This window comes from Octopus sinensis, linkage group LG10 (assembly GCF_006345805.1).
Source record: "Octopus sinensis linkage group LG10, ASM634580v1, whole genome shotgun sequence".
NCBI classification, from domain to species: Eukaryota; Metazoa; Mollusca; class Cephalopoda; order Octopoda; family Octopodidae; genus Octopus; species Octopus sinensis.
In genome coordinates, this window is record NC_043006.1 from 74,809,673 (window position 1) to 74,829,970 (window position 20,298).

General features: G+C 38.4%; 1 protein-coding gene across 5 annotated transcripts in view; it reads right to left on the reverse strand.

The window, feature by feature from the left end:
* LOC115216397 (cyclin-dependent kinase 11B) overlaps positions 1–17,643 on the reverse strand; it is an 82,631-nt gene extending 64,988 nt beyond the window's left edge. For 4 of the 5 annotated variants that reach the window (XM_036506820.1, XM_036506818.1, XM_036506819.1 and 1 more), the window contains exons 1-3: positions 17,568–17,643; positions 10,659–10,845; positions 8,536–8,678 (exon numbers count right to left, since the gene is read on the reverse strand). In XM_036506820.1, coding sequence (XP_036362713.1) covers positions 8,536–8,678; positions 10,659–10,845; positions 17,568–17,598 — 361 coding nt within the window. In that variant the 5' untranslated portion in view covers positions 17,599–17,643. Of the gene's footprint in view, positions 1–8,535; positions 8,679–10,658; positions 10,846–15,193; positions 15,339–17,567 lie in introns of those variants that run through there. The other variant, XM_029785694.2, reaches the window with a different exon arrangement.
* Between the last annotated feature and the right edge of the window lie 2,655 nt (positions 17,644–20,298).

Genomic DNA, 20,298 nt, shown 5'->3' on the forward strand with positions numbered 1-20,298 from the left:
CTACTTTCTAATTTGTTGAGGCACATGGCCTAGTGGTTAGAGCAGCGGACTCCCTTGAAAACACGGCCATAGTTTTCACGTAACCTATGGTGGCGTTGCTGTTTCTAAAGTTTTATTTTCGTTTCTCTATTAGTAATTTTACTCGCGTATCTTTACTTACAAGAAACTGATGGATAAAGAGATCAAACATACGCAGCGAAACAGTTCAGATATTAAATGACACTAACATATTCAAGGGTCGCTAAAAGCAGCAGCAGCAGCAGAGGCGGAGGCAGCGGTAGCAAAAACTGATGCTGGACCCTTGAGGGATGATTGATACTATACTGACCACAGAGGGATGTAAAGTAGGTAGGTAGGTTTAGTTTGGTATGGTTAGGGGTCTTTTTTAAAAATCATATGGATGTGCTATTTTTTTTTACCCCCGCCAAGGAGGTTATGTTTTTGCCGGCATTGGTTTAGGAAATTGGGCGATTTTCAGCATATATGTATATGGGTGGAAATGAGCTGCTTGGCAGAGGTCTGTACTCTCCGAATGCTTTTCTAGTTTCTATTGTAATTATCACTAATCAATAAATAGATCACATCAGTTTCTTCACTGAGCATGACTCATTCATTTGCATTGACATTTCTCCATCTTGTTCACATGTCAGAAAAATAACAGTTTGCAGTCAGTCACTCAACTAAGTTCATTTTGTGGTCAGCTCAAATCAAACAGGCCCATGCTCAAAAATATTTCAGCTGTAACTATCATGTCTGTCTTTTTAAGTATATTGTTTCTAGGGGTGTAAAACTCATGTTTAAATTAATTCTTCATACATAAGCATAATTAGCTAATTGTGATGGTACTACTACTAATCCTTTCTACTGGAAGCACAAGGCCTCAAATTTGGGGGAAGGGATTAAATTGATTACATTGACCCCAGTGCATAACTGGTACTTGTTTAACTGACCCCAAAAGGGCAAAAGGCAAAGTCAACCTCGCTGGAATTTGAACTCAGAACATAACAGCAGGCAAAATACTGCTAAGCATTTTGCCTGGTATGCTAACAATTCTGCCAGCTCGCCACCTTAACAACAACAACAACAATCCTTTCTACTAAACGTGCAAGACCTGAAATTTTGTGGGAGGGGAAAAGTTGATCACATCGACTCCAGTACTTGACTGGTATTTAATTTTATCGACCCTGAGTGGATGAAAGGCAAAGTCAACCTCAGTGGAATTTGAACTCAGAACATAAAAATAGATGAAATACTGCTTATCATTTTGTCTGGTAAGTTAATGATTCTGCCAGCTTACCTCAATAATAAAAATAATCTTTTTCTACTATATGCACAAGGCCTGAAATTTGGTGGGAGGGGCTAGTCATTATATTGACCCCAGTGTCCGATTAGTACTTATTTTATCAACCCCAAAAGGATGAAAGTCAAAGCTGGCCTCAATGAAATTTGAACCAAGAACATAATGAGCCAGATAAAATGCTGCCAAACATTTTGTCCAACTCACTAATGACTACCAAAAAACACATTTAATGTAGGTACAAGGATAGAAATTTGGGGAGTAGGGAACAGTTGTTTAATTCAAGTAAAATTCCTAATTGGTACTTTATTTTATTGATCCTGGCACATTCTGTCAATGCACTGCCCTGCTACAACTACTACTAATAATAATTTTGAGGGAGAACAACTAATTAAACAGGCCCCAGTACTTGATTGGTACTTTATTTTGTCGACCCTAAAAGGATGAAAGGCAAAAGTGTGTTCAGTGGGAGAATGTAAAAAACAGAACTAATACCCTGAGGTACTGTGTTCCACCCTCTAATAATTTGGCAAATCAACAGCCCTTTTTATAACAATCGTTTCTAATTTAAGAACAAGGCCAGTAATCCTAACCTTAATTTTGGAGGAGGTGTTCAGCCCTTAAGCATTTAAACTGGCCATATCCTGCCCAAATATTGTACTTAACTTATGTTCAAACAAGCCATATCTGGCCTCAGACACCTACCCTACAATGTTATTTTAAAAATAAACAATCACGTCATCAAAATTTCAGAGCTAAAAGATGATGTGAGACCACTTCAAAAAATGTGCATCAAATAAGTATTACATTTGACAAGGATTCTGAATGTTAAAGAGTTAGCTAATTACACTGTTCCCAGTATTTGACACTAGTACACTGCTACTTTATTTAATCAACAGCAAAAAGATAAAAGGTAAATAAAGTTGCTTTTGGCAGGATTTGAACTCAGAACACAAACTCTAAGGCATTTTTTTCTGATACACTAATGACTGCCCTTTATACTGGTTTTAGTTGCATGTATGCATGTAAGCATAGATTGGCATATTTTGGTCATATTATGCGGAAGAAATCCCTGGAGGACATCATGCTCAGTGGCAAGAGAGGAAGAAGCCAACCAAGAATCCGCTGGCTTGACACCATCAAGAGTGACACGGGAATGGCCATAGCCAATCTGAAAGAAGCGACCCAGGATAGAACTGGCTGGAGAACACTGATCCATCGAGTAACCAAGAGTCGACTTCGACTGAACGGATAGATAGATATGCATGCATAATAATAATTTCAATGTTTTGGCACAAGGCCAGAAGTTTCGGGGAAGGGAATAAATGACCTACATCAACCCCAATGTTCAACTGGTACTTGTTTCATCAACCCTCAAAAGATGAAAAACAAAATTTACCATGGCAAAATCTGAACTTAAAACATAAAGACAGATGAAATGCAACTGAGCATTTTCCATAGCGTGGCATTAATTTATTGGACAGCTGTCAGGACTACTTAAACAACATGAAATATATTTTATGTTTATTGTTCACGTTTTTATTTAGAAACTTCAAGAGATGAGAAACAAATCATTTTAATAGTGGAACTCGATGTAGGCCAAGTCATAACAGCCTGCAGAATATTAGGCTAAGAATCCTTTTGGATAGGAATAGGTTGATCACTGCTTTTGGGGCATAAACCCACATTTTCTGTAAACACAACAGATGTGATACCATTATATCATTAACCCTTTCGTTACTATATTTCTGACCAAAATACAACCCTCATGAGTTTCAATTAAATTCTAAAATAATCATGAATTTAGACTAGTTTCATTAAATAACTGTAACTTTTTTACTTATCAACATATTAATGTGATATTTGGAACATAATTAAAGAAAGGGTTCTTAATCAATTCTATTGCATAACTTTTGTCTCAAAGTGACTTTAATTACAGGTAAATCCAGGTAAACTGAGCAAAAGGTAAAAATATCAAAATTTTGTTTAATAACCCTACACAAACAGCCATCAACCATTTTTCTATTCAAGAGTTTTTTTTTTTAAGCTAGTACTCCACATGTTAATATTTACAGCTTTATCAAGGCAACGAGATGGCAGAATCATTAGCACACCAGGGAAAGTGCTTAATGGCATTTTGTCCCTCTTTACATTCTGAGTTCAAATTCTGGTGAGGTCAACTTTGCCTTTCATCCTTTCGGGGTTGATAAAATAACACTAGGGTCGATGTAATCAACTTACTCTTTGACAAAAATTGCTGGCCACATTCCAAAATTTGAAACCCTTATTCATAGCTTTATCTAAGGCAACAAATTGGCAGAATCGTTAGCATGCCAGAAAAAATGTCAAGTAATTTTTCTAGCTGTACATTCAAAGTTCAAATGCTGCCAAGGCTGACTTTGTTTTGCATCCCTTCAGGGTCAACCAGAGTCAAATGTGATTGACAATCCCTTCCCACAAAATTTCAGGTCTTGTACCTATAGCGGAAAGGGTTTTTTTCCCCCAGCTTCACCTTTAGAATGATTTACTATTACCTGTGCCTTAGCAAAGGCAGAGGTATTCTTTTCAGTAGTATTTGTTTGTTTGTCCATGCACAAGACATCTCAAGAACCACTGGATGGATTCAGATGAAACTTTCAGGTATATTTGGCCTCATAACTAGCACGTACTGATTAGATTTTGGGATCGACCTAGTACCCGGACAAGGATTCTGGATTATTTTTTCTTTTTTTTTTTACTTAATTTTTGAGAGCAGTCAGGTTCATTTTTAGTATTCTCGTTTGTGATATCAGTCAAGTTTACTTCAGATATTCTCATTTTAAAAATCATCTCTGGCTAATCGAGAGGACATTGGTGTTGCCTTGGCAGAGGATTGCAGTCAGAGTGTGCAAAACTCTGCCAAGTTTTATAAATATTTCTCTACCAGATGTATGTCTTCTGAAGTATTTATTTTGTATGTATTGCTGCAATATTGTAACCGGCACTCCGTCGGTTATGATGACGGGTGTTCCAGTTGATCCAATAAACAGAACCACCTGCTCGTGAAATTAACATGCAAGTTAATAGTTCTCAAGGAGATTCAGTGTGACACAATAACAGGACAGAGCCAGTCCTTTGAAATACAAGTACAAATCATTTTCGCCAGCAGGGTGGCATGGAACAATGTGAAATAAAGCGTCTCGCTCAAGGACATAATGTGCCATCCGGAATTGAACTCACAACATTATGATCACAAGCTGAATACCCTAACCACTAAGCCATGTACCTACAATATTGTAAAACTTAAATAGAGCAGCTTTTACAAAAGGGCTGTTTTATTTCTTCCTAACATTATCGCAAATAGCTGGGTTAACTACATACAACATAGCAAAGGAGATCCTACATGATCACCACACTAGTTAACCATAACAGCCAAACCTGCCCTCATATCACACTCCAGTAGAATGATAGGTACAGGCATGGCTATGTGGTTAACAAAGTGAAACAACTTTACAAAAAGAATACAAAGTAACAGACATTTAACATTTGTCTCGTATACACCTGTCGTCAATTATGTAATTATTTATTGAGTAAAAAAGTAATAGTTTCTTTTGTACTTACGGTGAACATACATCAATTAGTGTTGAAATGCAACCAGCTTAATGGCTTGCATGCATTATCTGCAAACTACGAGACTACTAAAGAGTGAGTGATGGGGACAACAGCTGTCACTTAGCTGCATGTCTGACACCAACCAAGTCATTAATATGATGCAGCATAAGAGATGTACCAGCTGTGGCCATGTTATTGATTTTTTCCCCCTTTTCTCAAGTCAAGTTTATCTAGGACAACATCATCCAATGTTTGTTTTCTCAACTTGTTTTTCACACTCACATTCTTGGATTGATACATATTATGGAGGCCTTGTTTTACAGCCAGATACCCATCATATTACTATCCATTACCTATTTATTTAAACCTTTTTGTTACCACATTTCTGTCGAGATACTTTGTGTTTCTTTTAATTAATTTTAAATATAATGAAGAATCTGGCGTTAGGAAGGGCATCCAGCGGTAGAAACTCTGCCAAATCAAGATTGGAGCCTGGTGCAGCCATCTGGTTCGCCAGCCCTCAGTCAAAATTGTCCAACCCACGCTAGCATGGAAAGTGGACGTTAAACAATGATGACTTTGTTATCATTAAGCTAGTGTTAGGAACGTAAATTGTGACTACAGTTTGGGGGAAAATTTTAATTCAGAACTTTTGAAAACAAGACATTTGTACTACAGAGCCAGAGGCGGTTTTAGCCAGGTTGCTATTGAAAAGGTGAAACAACGGAGTTTCCATTCCATTCATCTTACAAAGTACAGAGCTGTCGGATGAGTTGTTGATGTCACCATCCATAGGTAATAGTTTACTTGTTTAAGTCTTTAGACTACGGCCATGCTGGGGCATCACCTTGAATTTTCAGTTGAATAAATTGATCCCAGTACTTATTCCATCAGTCTCTTTTCTCAAACTGCTAAGTTACAAGGATGTAAACATACCAATACCTGTTGTCAAGGGAGGGGAGATACAAACAGACTGAAAGACACACACAGATATATATACAACAGGCTTCTTTCAGTTTCTGCCTACCAAATCCACTCACAAGGCTTTAGTCAGCCTGAGGCTACAGTAGAAAACACTTGACCAAAGTGTCACACAGTTAGGACCGAACCTGGAACCATGTGGTTGGTAAGCAAGCTTTTTACCACACCCCCACACCAGCAATTTTTCAAAGCAACATCATCATCATTTAAGATCCATTTTCAATGCTACCATGGGATGGATAGTTTGACAGGAGCTGGTAAGGTCAGGGGCCAAGCTAAGCTCCATTATCTGTTTTGCCATGGTTTCTATGGTTGGATGCCTTTCCTAACACCACTAGTGCTGTGGGCAAGTAATTACAGGCTTGGCTTGGTGGTCAGAAAATTTGCTTTGAGCTTCCAGGTTCAATCCCACTGCACATCATTTAAGGAGAAATGTCTTTTTATATAAGCCTTGGTTCAATCTAAGCCTTGTGAATGGATAAGGGGATATGAAAACTGTGAGGAAGCCTGTTACACTGAAGGACTGTGCCTGTAGTTCATAAGTCCAGCCTTCTCATTGTGGGATACTAATTCTGCCTGAGTATTACATGAAACATATATGTGAGAGTGAGGAATACTCAGCCATTTATAAGCTAATTCAATAAAGCTGAGCAACTCCAGTCGGCCAAACAAGTGAAATTCACCACTGAAACCAATGGAAATCTGATTATGCCACCAAGAAGAAAAATCCACTTTTCTCATAATGCTGGGTTTTAATCCTTATTCTTATTTCTTTATTGCCCACAAGGGGCTAAACAAGGACAGAGAGAGGGGTTAAGTCGATTACATCGACCCCAGTGCGTAACTGGTACTTAATTTATCGACCCCGAAAGGATGAAAGGTAAAGTCGACCTCGGCAGAATTTGAACTCAGAACGTAATGGCAGACGAAATACCTATTTCTTTACTACCTACAAGGGGCTAAACACAGAGGGGACAAACAAGGGCAGACAAACGGATTAAGTCGATTATATTGACCCCAGTGTGTAACTGGTACTAAATTTATCGACCCCGAAAGGATGAAAGGTAAAGTCAACCTTGGCAGAATTTGAACTGAGAACGTAACGGCAGACAAAATACTGCTTAGCATTTCGCCCGGCGTACTAACGTTCCTGCCAGCTGTCATTAGCATTCAGGTTATTCTGTCATATGTAATGCTTATTTATTCACATTGTTTTAAATTTATCAGGCATTATCTTGTAGCTTAGAAATTTTAATGATGTGATTATTTATTTTCAGAACGTCACAGTAAGGTATGAGCCAGTGCCAAGTAAAGAGAAACTGTGCCAGCGCCACGTAAAGAACACCAGTGCCGGCACCAGGTAAAAAGCACCTGTACAAGTGTCACGCAAATAGCACCCAGTACATTCAGTAAAGTGATTGGCATTAGGAAAAGTATCTAGCAGGGAGGTGCCACGTGGGTAGGCAAGGTAGGCAGTGCCTACCCTAAATAAAATAGTTCGATGGTAATATTTTCTTTCCATGGCAAAATATGCACATCATTGTCATCATCGTTTAACGTCCGCTTTCCATGTTAGCATGGGTTGGACAATTTGACTGAGGACTGGCGAACCAGATGGCTGCACCAGGCTCCTATCTGATCTGGCAGAATTTCTACAGCTGGTTGCTCTTCCTAACTCCAACCACTCCAAGAGTGCAGTGGGTGCTTTTACGTGCCACTGGCACGAGGGCCAATCAGGCGGTACTGGCAACGGCCACGCTCAAATAGTGCTTTTTGGTTACTCTGATTACTATGCATAAAATACAAAATATTTTATTCTTTTGTAGATTAGGTAGGCATAATTTACCCTTGCTTTTCAATCTCAGTATTAAAGATACGCATAGTACGGCTGCAGTACATGTGCCATGTATATTCCTACGACAATGTTTTCATTACGTACTAAAAAGGCAGAAGTAAATCTGCCTCCAACTCAGTCGCGTGCCTGTGTTTCGCTTATTTTTTTCTGTGTTTTACTCCATAAATGTCACCAACTGCCTACCCTGGTACCTAGCAGTACAAACCATGCCTAGTATTTAGTTATAGAAACCATGCCAAAATAGACAACTGGAATCTGGTGAAGCCCTCTGGTTGGCCAGCTCCTGTCAAACCATCCAATCCATGCCAGCATAGAAAACAGACGTTAAATGACGACGACAATGATGATGAGTAAGAGGCTAGACCTGGTGTCTGGTACGAGCATAAGCCATGTAGAATATTTGTGCCTGATGGGACCAGTTTAAATTTTAAAGGATTAAGGGTCTCTTTTTACTGACAAAGACTTTAGTTTTGGCCATAGTTGTCTTCACTTATGAAGTAGAGAGACGAGGGGGGTAATTATGAAAATATTCTTTCTGATTCCAGCACAAGACCAGCAATTTTTTTCTGCCTTAATTTTAGAGAGATGGAGGATCCGAGTATGAAGAAAGAAAGAAAAAAAGAAAAAGAGGGAAAGAAAGAAAGGGAAGGAAGAAAGGAAGGAGGAAAGAAAGGGAAGGAGGAAGGAGGAAAGAAAGGGAAGGAAGGAAGGAAGAAAGAAAGGAAAAATAAAAGAAGGAAGGAAAGAAAGAGGGGAAGAAAGAAAGGGAGGAAGGAAGGAAGGAGGGGAGGAAGAAAGGAAGGACACTTACTGTCCCTTTCTTTTTCATGTCTGCTATTTCGTTCTCGCCACCGTTCTTCTTTGTGTTTATGTTTGTGTTTATCTTTCTTCATAGCATGAGCCTGCGGAGGCTTTATGTCTAACGACTCGCTGTCATCCATGTAATCGTCTTTGCTGAAAGATAAGAAACACAGAGGGACCATTAAATGCAAAAAAACACTTGGGTGAATCTCTTCTAAGAAACTACAAACAATAAAAAAACAAAAACGTTGTTGATTTAGCATTCGGTAACTCCGTCAAATGGAATGCATATTTATTCACACTGTTTTGAATTAATCATGCATTAGCTTTTAGCTTAGAGAGTTAAATGAGGTAATTGGTTATTGCCAGAATGACATTGTCAGGTAGGTGTGAGAGGACAGAGCAGGATGATTTGAACATAAAACAGGTAGGATATTAGAGCCGAATATATGGACAGTTTAGATGCTAAAGGGTTAATTCTTTCAGAACCATATATCTAAAGAAATAATACTTTGCATGTTTTGCAGTAAATTTTGAAAACAACAGATGTTAAAAGTGCATTCATCTTTATGCCAAATATATAGATAATGAATTCTTCATGTTTGTCTTTTGTCTATAGGTGCAGGCATGGCTGTGCAATAAGAAGTTCACTTTGCATTCGCATAGTTCCAGGTTCAGTCCCAGATGTGGCATTTTGGGCCAGTGTCTTCTACTATAGCCGTGGACAAAGCCGTGAGCGGATCTGATAGAAGTCCATCGTATATATATATATATGTGTGTGTGTGTGATCATCATCATCATCGTTTAACGTCTGCTTTCCATGCTAGCATGGGTTGGACAATTTGAATGAGGACTGGCGAACCAGATGGCTGCACCAGGCTCCAATCTGATCTGGCAGAGTTTCTACAGCTGGATGCCCTTGTGTATGTTTTTGTCTGTGTTTGTCCCCTTCCACTGCTTGACAACTGATGTTGGTTTGTTTATGCCCCTGTAACTTGACAGTTCGGCAAAAGAGTACCAGACTTAAAAAGAAAATAAGAACTGGGGTTAATTCGTCTGACTAAAATTCCTCAAGGTGGGGTCCCAGTAAGCGATAAACGCAGTGGTATATTTTTATAATTTGAGAAACTATTTTATTCTGTATCTTTGGCAGGGTTTTAAGGATATTTAAATAACACAAATACTAAATATTGATTTCAAATTTTGGCACAAGGCCAGAAAGTTCGGGAGAGGGGATAAGTCGATTACATCCGCGAGTCCGCTGCCCTAAACCACTGGGCCATTGCGCCTCCACTACCTCGCTGTTGTTTACCATTCCCTATTAAAACTGCATTTATCAGAATACCAATTTTGAGAACGGTAACAATTTCAAAATGCAATTCAAATTCCAATTACAACTTGTTCATCGTTGTCTCCCTTCCTTGATATTAATCCTTTCTACTTACTAAAGGCACAAAACCTGGAATTTGGTGGGAAGAGTTAAGTCGATTACATCGACCCCCAGAGACCTCCCAGTGCTCAGCTGGTACTTATTTTCATCGACCCCGAAAGGATAAGAGGTAAAGTTGATTTTGGTGGAATTTGAACTCAGAGCATAAACACAGAATGAAATGCTGCTAAACATTTTACCTGGAGAGCTAACGATTCTGCTAGGTGGCGAGCTGGCAGAATCATTAGCACGCCAGGCAAAATGCTTTGCAGTATTTCATCCATCTTTATGTTCAGAGTTCAAATTCCACCAAGGTCAACTTTGCCTGTCATCCTTTCAGGATTGATAAATTAAGTACCAGCGACACACTGGGGTTGAGGTGATCAACTATACCCTCTCCTCAAATTTCAGGCCTTGTGCCTTTAGTAGAAATTATTATTATTATTATCTGGCCCTTAACCCCTCCTTTCTACCACCCTCTCCAACCACATTTTTTGGAATTCTTTTTAATTTTCCCCACTACCTTTCCTCGTTCTTTTTGTTTTTTTCTTTTTATTCTAATGAAGGACTAGTGTCTTTCCCTTCACTTAAAGCATTACACAGATATAACATTCGTTAAAAACTCACCCCACCTCCCGCAAACCACGACATCTTGTTTTTGTGCTCAATAGCTAACATATTAACAGTAGTTTCCAAAAACTTACTTGTCCTTAAGATAGTCATCTTCGTCAAGGGCTTCCTTTGAATGCACTGAAAAAGAAACGAGGCTCTGTTTGTCATCGTCGTCCTCCTCATCTTCATCATCTGGATCCAACATATGTCTTTCTGGACTAGAAGCTAACTCTCCTTGTTCATAAGGGCTTCGAGAAAGGTCAGTACCAGACATTTTGACTGCAATAAATATCAAACAGTAACACATCATTTCTTTTACTCTTATATTCAGGGAAAGGAAAAGAAGGAAAAAAAAAAACTTTAATTCAATGGCAAAAATAAATCCATTGAACCAAAGTTTTTCAACCATCTATTTAGGTCAATGCCCTCTTTCACCAAATACATTTTTACAAATGCCATCCAACCAAGAAAAAAAAAACTCACACCAGGTTTTTTATAATCGAACGGAGCTTAATTTTGCAAAGCAATTTATTATCAGTCACATTTCTGCTCACTGATAACAATGCCTAAATCATATTCTAATCTCAACTAAAATACTTTTGAAAATGAGTTTAAAATATAGGACCAGGTTTAATATCTTATTTCTAAGAAAAATAGCAACTCCAGCCTAAACACCCCAATGATCAAAGGAACTCCAAATTCATATTCCTGAATGCCACGCTTCCTTTAAAACTGTTCCAACCATGACCAGCTCATCTATATTTGAGTGAAAATTTCATCTCAAGTCATACCCTAAATTTGCTTCTCAATCATGTAGCTTTTGGGTTCAATCCCACTGCAGGGCACCTCTGGTATGTGTCTTCTATTATAACCCTGGGCCAACCAAAGCCTTGAGACCAGATTTGCTATACAGAAATTGAAAGAAGCTCGTCATACACACACACAAGTATGTTTGTGTACTCTTCCCTGGACACCACGTGAAGGTTGTAAATGAGCATCATCATCACGAGAAGTTGTTCGTTTTTAGTCCTCTGTGAAAAAAGTAGAGAAATATTGCCTTACTTGGAAACTAGCAAGGGTGTCCGGCTGTAGTAAATCTGCCACAACAAATTCCATCTGACCCATGTAAGCACAGGAAAGTAAACAGTAAAAATTGATGATGATGATGATGATGACAATGACACATCAAATAATGTAGACCAGAATATGCTTCTTTGAAAAATAAAAACAATCTGCTGGACTGGCTCCTGTGCAGGTGGCACGTAAAAAGCACCATTTGAGCGTGGTTGTTGCCAGTACCGCCTGACTGGCCCTCGTGCCGGTGGCATGCAAAAGCACCCACTACACTCTCGGAATGGTTGGCATTAAAAAGGGCATCCAGCTGTAGAAACTCTGCCAGATCAGATTGGAGCCTCGTGCAGCCATCTGGTTCGCCAATCCTCAGTCAAATCGTCCAACCCATGCTAGCATGGAAAGCAGATGTTAAATGATGATGATGATGTGAATGAGGGGGTGGTCTTTTTAAGCAACAATAACAAGTGAGATTCTTATATATTTATGTGCTTGCAATTCTGTGTTTGTATAAACTGCTGTCAACCAGTATGCGTGAAACAACAGATACATTCATGATCAACATAAAACTTTCTCTGCCAAATTAATCTGAAGAAATAGGCACAGGCACGGCTGTGTGGTAAGAAGTTTGCTTCCCAACCACATGGTTCCAAGTTCAGTCACATGGCATAGCACCTTGGGCAAGAGTCTTCTACTATAGCCTGAGGCTGTGAGTGGATTTGGAGATGGAAACTGAAAGAAGCCTGTCATATATATGTTTGCTTATTTAAATGGAGTGTGTGTCTGTTTGTCACCCACCACCGCTTGACAACTGGTGTTTTACGCCCCCCATAACTTAGAGTTTCGGCAAAAGAGACCAACAGAATAGGTACCAGGCTAAAAACAAAATAAGTACTATGATCAATTTGTTCAACTAAAATTCTAGACGGTGCCCCAGCATGGCACGTCTAATGACTAAAACAAGTGAAAGATAAAAGAAATGCTGAAAACGAGATATTATTTTAAAGTACAAGAGATATATTTTGACATAATTTCATCATCATCGTTTAACGTCCGTTTTCCATGCTGACATGGATTGGACGGTTTGACTGAGGTCTGGACACCCAGCGGCTGCACCTGGCTCCAGTCTGATCAGGCAATGTTTCTACAGCTGGATTCCCTTCCTAACGTCAACCACTCCGAGAGTGTAGTGGGTACTTTTTATGTGCCACTGACATGGGAACCAGTGAGGGGGTACTGACATAACCACGTTCGGATGGTCGTTTTTAATGATTTTTAGCTAAATAGAGGCCATCGATTGGTTAAAATTCGAAAAATTAAACTACGTTAAACTTACAAATTACAATTTTCTCAAGAAAGCCAAGAGAAAAAAATGTTTTATTTTGACACATTCTACCAGTATACGAAGTTTAAAAGTGTTTAGTTACTAGAAATTGTGTTGAAAACTGCCGTTCAAAAGGAAAAAATCCCCAAGGACTCCTTTTAATATGCTTATCCTTTAGATATGAAATTTTGAATTTAGATCACGAACCCCCAGTACTATCATTGCGGACCATAGGCTGGGAACCACCGGATTAAACTCTTCAAATGGGTCCTCCAGCATTGCCACAGCTCAACGACTGAAACAAAGAACAGCATGTAACCCATAAGACTTGACTGTGAAAAAATGCTACTGTACGACAGAGATTTCGTCATTAAAATCTCACGCATAGAACGCTGTGCGATTCAACTGGAAACTAAAGTTTCATAAAAACCACAATGGAGAAAACGAAACGTACCAGAGAAGAAATACATATCTGTGAATTTCATTTCACTTACAAAAGAAATTATGTCTTCAAATGAAGATATTTTATACGTGCAATTTTAAATTCATTTAAAAATGAAGATAATATTTTAAAGTTTTACTTTCTAAGTTAAAAGTTTGTTTCGTAGTGAAAAATCTTTTGTATCTAAAGTTACGATTTCTGAAAATTTTGAGAATTCTATTGAGTTGTTGAATTCTAAGTAAAAATTTCAGAGTTTTTGGTACATCTGACAGTGCGTGCTCTTTCAAGTACATAAAATAGTGCGTATTCATATAAAAGTTTTTGAAATAACACATATTTCATATTGATCTAGCAGTGGATGGACACAGAAACTTTTCGTTTATTTCCGAGTCAGCTTTTACGTAAAAAAAAAATTGTTGCAAAATTTTAATTCCGGTTGAATCAAAAGGTGATGAAATAAGAAATTTGCCACACTTAAAAAAAAGAAGACTATGCAGCCATGGTTAGAACGCTTTTTAAAAGACATGATGGTCACGACTGGAACACCTTTAAACAACGCGAGAATTTGGAAATTGTTAAGCGAATCTAGGCATGCGCAAGAAAATCAGACGTTTTATTTACAATTTAAATAAAATTTAAAAAAAAACAATTTATCCTTTTGTATTTTGGATTTTCAACTGTAAGATAACAAAAACAATTATAGTCAGAAATTTTAGAAATAATTAGCAATATATTATCTCGAATTTCAATCAATATTTCATAATACGAAGGAATATTTTGAAATATCAGTTAATCAACATCATCAGAATAAGGATGTATATTCAAAGATGTTTTTTACTTTACCATTTCCAAAATTTATATTATATTAGAAGAAAAATAAGTGCAACATATTGGATGTCTAGTATTAAGATGTGTAGTTTATGAAAGAGTTACATCATATTCTTTCAGATTTATCTGAAGGAATTGATTGTTTGGGTGAAACAAATCTGTGGATCTGCGTGTGAATATAAATATATATATGTGTAGGTTTCCGTTATGTTCTCCGGTCAAATCCCACCAAAGTCAGCATTGTTTTTTTCATCATCCCAAGGGTTGATAAAATGAAATATTAACCAAGTACTTTAATCGATGTATACTTCATTGTTTCTGTTCTAAATTTTGAGTACTTGTGCAAGACATCATGACTTTCCCTAATTCCCAGTTGTATATACACACATCGCATGCGTATGTATGTGTGAGTACTCTATAACACTATAAAATGTCCAAAAATTTTCCCACGGGAACTTGGTTCAATTTGAAAAATCCACCAGAAGGGACGAAAGCGCTAATAGATGATATATGATGTATAAAAACATGTAATATGCTACGACATGCGAAACATCGCCAGTGGGGCGATCTTTCGTCTCTAGTAGTGGATTTCTAATGGGTGTTTTTTATAGCTTAATTAGCGGGAAAGGGCAATCCACAGATACCCCTACGTCGGTGGAAAGGTGTGAAGGAGAGATGGGGTATCTTGAACTCAGGGACATGGTCCGATTGTTTACTAACAATAGAGAAAATTCCGCCAAAGAAAAAAACCCCAAGGACAGGATCAGATTATAGTGTTTAGTTAACATGGGCTTATGAAGAAGGATACGAAAAAATGAGAATTAACAAAGGATATAAAATACACAATAAGAATTTTCAGCGTAAGACAATTACTATTTTTAAAATATGAGCGAGATCAAAGTCAAAAAATTCATGTAAAATAGATATAACTGAAAAATAAATGAGAAATTTAAGACAATTACCTGTTTCTCGAACGTAAATTGTAAAAAAACTAAAGAAGACTTCCTATACGCATGCGCAGTGACGGAGGTCAATTTCCTCCGAATTAAATGACGTTGATTCGTAAACACAAAGAGAAAAGCTACGTTTTAAGAAGGCACTGTTTGTTAATTAAATCGATAACAATAATTAACAGGCACTCCATTTCGTCATAGCTTACAGTTATTTCTGTAGATGGACCGACCAATTGTTGTTGATATAGAGCTAATACATTCATAATATTTATTTTTTTTTTTTGCCGTGGTGTGTTTTTTTTTTTTTAATTTATTTTATCTAGTTTCAGCTCACGAGCTGTGGCCATGCTGGGGCACTGTCATTTGGTGTTGCTACATGGTTTTACTTCACGAATGCTTTTTAGCAACTGCCATTCGGTGCATGAGAGAGTTTGATGCAGCTGCCCTCATCTGCACCTCCTGCCGTGAAGTTGGTTCATCTGGGATACCTGACAAGAAGAGATCCAGTTTCATTTTAAAGACATCTGCATCCACCCCATGCATGTCTCTTAGGTTCTTCGGGAGGATATTGAAGAGCCGTGGGCCTCGGAAGCCCAGGCTATCACAGTATCTTGTCCTACATCTTGATGGCAAATTTGTGTATATATTTTTTATATATATTTATATATGATTTAATAAATACAATGGAAAGACTATCTCTCACCATATGGAGTACTTTTTTTGTCCATCTTACTATCACGGAACATTCTTTTTTTATTCTTTCATTTGTTTAAGTCGTTTTGACTGCGGCCTTGCTAGAGCACCACCATTAGTCGAACAAGTTGACCCCAGGTCTTATTCTATAGGTCTCTTTCGCCGAACCGCTAAGTTACGGGGACGTAAACACACCAACATCGGTTGTCAAGCGATGGTGGGAGACACATACACACACACACACAGATATATATATATATATATATATATATATATATATATATACGATGGGTTTCTTTCAGTTTCCGTCTACCAAATACACCCATAAGGCTTTAAATACACCCATAAAACCCCTTAAGGTGGTGCTCCAGCGCGGTTGCAGTCAAATGACTGAAACAAGTAAAAGAATAAAAGATTAAATATATGTAATAAAAGACAGGTAATAAAAAAAGGAGTTTATTGAGTGTCACAATTTTTACAAAATCCGAAAGCCAAAGAATATGATATACATACATATGAAATAAGCAAGCCTAATGCTTTGTGTTCGACAGCGTGGACAAATAGAAAAAGTATATAAGGTCATCACAGGTGTGGTAAGTAGCTTACTTACAAACCACATGGTTCCAGGTTCAGTCCCACTAAATGGCACCTTGGGCAAGTGTCTTCTACTATAGCCTTGCGCCGCCCAAAGCCTTGTGAATGGATTTTGTAGACGGAAACTGAAAGAAGCCTGTCCTATATATGTATATATATATATATAATATATATATATATATATATATACGATGGGTTTCTTTCAGTTTCCGTCTACCAAATACACCCATAAGGCTTTAAATACACCCATAAAACCCCTTAAGGTGGTGCTCCAGCACGGTTGCAGTCAAATGACTGAAACAAGTAAAAGAATAAAAGATTAAATATATGTAATAAAAGACAGGTAATAAAAAAAGGAGTTTATTGAGTGTCACAATTTTTACAAAATCCGAAAGCCAAAGATATGATATACATACATATGAAATAAGCAAGCCTAATGCTTTGTGTTCGACAGCGTGGACAAATAAAAAAAAGTATATAAGGTCATCACAGGTGTGGTAAGTAGCTTACTTACAAACCACATGGTTCCAGGTTCAGTCCCACTAAATGGCACCTTGGGCAAGTGTCTTCTACTATAGCCTTGCGCCGCCCAAAGCCTTGTGAATGGATTTGGTAGACGGAAACTGAAAGAAGCCTGTCCTATATATGTATATATATATATATATATATATATATATATATATATAGGATAAAATTAAAAGATGTATATATATATATGTATGTGTGTATGTTTGTCCCCACCCCCCAAAATCGCTTGACAACCGATGCTGGTGTGTTTACATCCCTGTAACTTAGCGGTTCAGCAAAATAGACCGATAGAATAAGTACTTGGCTTACAAAGAATAAGTCCTGGGGTCGATTTGCTCGACTAAAGGCAGTGCTCCAGCATGACCACAGTCAAATAGCTGAAACAAGTAAAAGAGTTAAGAGTCATGTTGTCCAATCTGTCGGACAGACTAAAAAAATTTGTTTTGTTGAATAAACATTGACGTTTTTTTTTATTATAAACGTTGTTCAAAATTCAATATATTTAATTTTTGGCGTGAATAAACAAAAATTTTGCTATCACTAGATAAAAAAATAGCAATTTACTTACCTCTGTGGGATTTACATGAAAATGCAGCCATCCTCTATGACTTGTGAACAAACAGTGCATCAGAGTCACATGGTCTTGGTTATATATGCGTTTTAGAGGTGTCCAATGAATTGGCAACTGTGACTCAGCTTAATTATAATCCATATTTGTTTTGTAATTTATGATGAAAACTTGTCCAATATATTAAACCAAGTGACTGAAGGTCTATACTACTTCAAAACGTCTAAATTCTTAAGCTGGAAACTCAACACCTGTTGCAGTAAAATGCTCTCAAAAGAACATGTCATTACTGACACTTCAAAGCAACTTTATTTTGTATGATTAAGTAAACATTTAGAAATTATTCAAATAATTTCCAAGACCTTCTACAGAAACTTAAGAACTATCAAACTTTCCAATCACATGTGTGCATCTTTTTATTTGGAAATATGCAGTGTGTGAGAAGACCCGGCAAGCCAAGTGAGACCATAACCCGTGGCCTATGCCAGGGATGTAACCAGCCCACTTATGCGTACCTTTCCTTCATTGGACACTGAAACTCTGCTTGTGAAGACCTGTTGAGGCAAGTGAAATTGAAATTGAATCAAATTCGATGACTGGCACCTGTGCCAGCGGAGCACTAAGCGCACCATCCGAGTGTGATTGTTGCCAGAGCTGCTGACTGGCATCCATGTTGGTGGCACATAAAAAGCACCATCCAAATGTAATCATTACCAGCGTCGCTCTACTGGCACTTGTGCTGGTGGCAAGTGAAAAATCATTTGAGCGAAGTCGGTGCCAGTACTGCTGGACTAGCTCCTGTGCAGGTGGCACATAAAAAACACCATTTGAGTGTGGCCATTGCCAGTACTGTCTGACTGGCCCCCGTGCCGGTGGCACGTAGAATCACCCACTACACTCTCAGAGTGATTGGTGTTAGGAAAGGCATCCAGCTGTAAAAACTCTGCCAGATCATATTGGAGCCTAGTGCAGCCATCTGGTTCGCCAGTCCTCAGTCAAATCGTCCAACCCATGCCAGCATGGAAAGCAGACGTTAAACGATGATGATGATGATGTGTGCATCTTTTTATATGACAAAAAAAATTTATGAAACGATAATTTAATTTGCTTAAAAATTTTTTTTTTAACAATATCAGAAAAACCTACATCATCTTCATCATCATTTAGAATCTGTTTTCCATGCTGGCATGGGTTGGATGGCTTGACTGGAACTAGTAAGCTGGGGAGCTGTACCAGACTCCAGTCTGATTTGGCATGGTTTGCTATGGCTGGATGCCCTTCCTAACGTCAACAACTACAAAAGTGTAATGGGTGCTTCTACAAGTCACCAGCATGAGTGTCTCCTTCATGTCACTGGCACGAGTGCCTTCTAACATGTTATCGACACTGGTCACAACTACAACTTCAGTTGGCTTGATGAGTCTTCTCACGCACAGCAAATCGCCAAAGGTCTCAATCACTTGTCATCACCTCCATCAGACCCAGCATTCGAAGATCATGCTTCATCACCATGTCTTCCCATGTCTTCCTCGGCCTTTCGTATTTTTTCTTTCTTTTTCATTTGTTTCAGACTGCAGCCATGATGCAGCACAGCCTTAATAGGTTTTAGTTGAAGAAATCAACCCCCAGGAGTTTGTATGCTTAGTGCTTATTCTGTCAGTCGCTTTTGCCGAACCGCTAAGTTACGGGGATGTAAATATACCAACAAAGGCTGTCAAGTGATGGTGGTGAGGACAAAAAGACACATGCATATATTTATATATTATTTATATTATTATATCATCATCGTCATCATCATCGTTTATTGTCCGCTTTCCATGCTAGCATGGGTTGGACGGTTTGACTGAGGACTGGCAAACCAGATGGCTGCACCAGGCTCCAGTCAAATCTGGCAGAGTTTCTACAGCTGGATGTTCTTCCTAAGACCAACCACTCCGAGAGTGTAGTGGGTGCTTTTATGTGCCACCGGCATGAGGGCCAGTCAGGCAGTACTGACAACAGCCATATGCAAATGGTGTTTTTTATATGCCACCTGCACAGGAGCCAGCCCAGTGGCACTGGTAATGACCTCACTCAAATGTTTTCCACGTGCCACCAGCACAAGTGCCAGTAAGGTGACACTGGTAACGATCATGCTCGAATGGTGCATTTTACTCACCACCAGCACGGGAGCCAGTCAGCGGCCCTAAATATATGTAAAAAGCACCATTCGAGTGTGATCGTTACCAGCATCACCTTACTGGCACTTGTGCTGGTGGCACGTGAAAAACAACATTTGAGTGAGGTCGTTGCCAGTGCCACTGGACTGGCTCCTGTGCAGGTGGCATATAAAAAACACCATTTGAGTATGGCTGTTGCCAGTACCGCCTGACTGGCCCTTCTACCGGTAGCACATAAAAGCACCCAATACAATCTCGGAGTGGTTGGTGTTAGGAAGGGCACCCAGCTGTATATATATTTATATCTTGTATTCAATAACAAGAAAATGGAGAGATTTATCTGATAAACATCAATTTATCAATGTATTGTCAAAATTCTCTGCTACCTACAATTGTTTCCATATTCAACTCGCTCAATAACAAAATCAATAAATTAAAATTGAATTTTGAAAATAGCATGTTAAATACTTCATCAGGGTGAGAATTAAAGAGCTGAAGGAATTGATCGGGTGACCATCAACATGTAAATATTTGTATATATACATATACAAGCAAAACACACCCCGTTCATT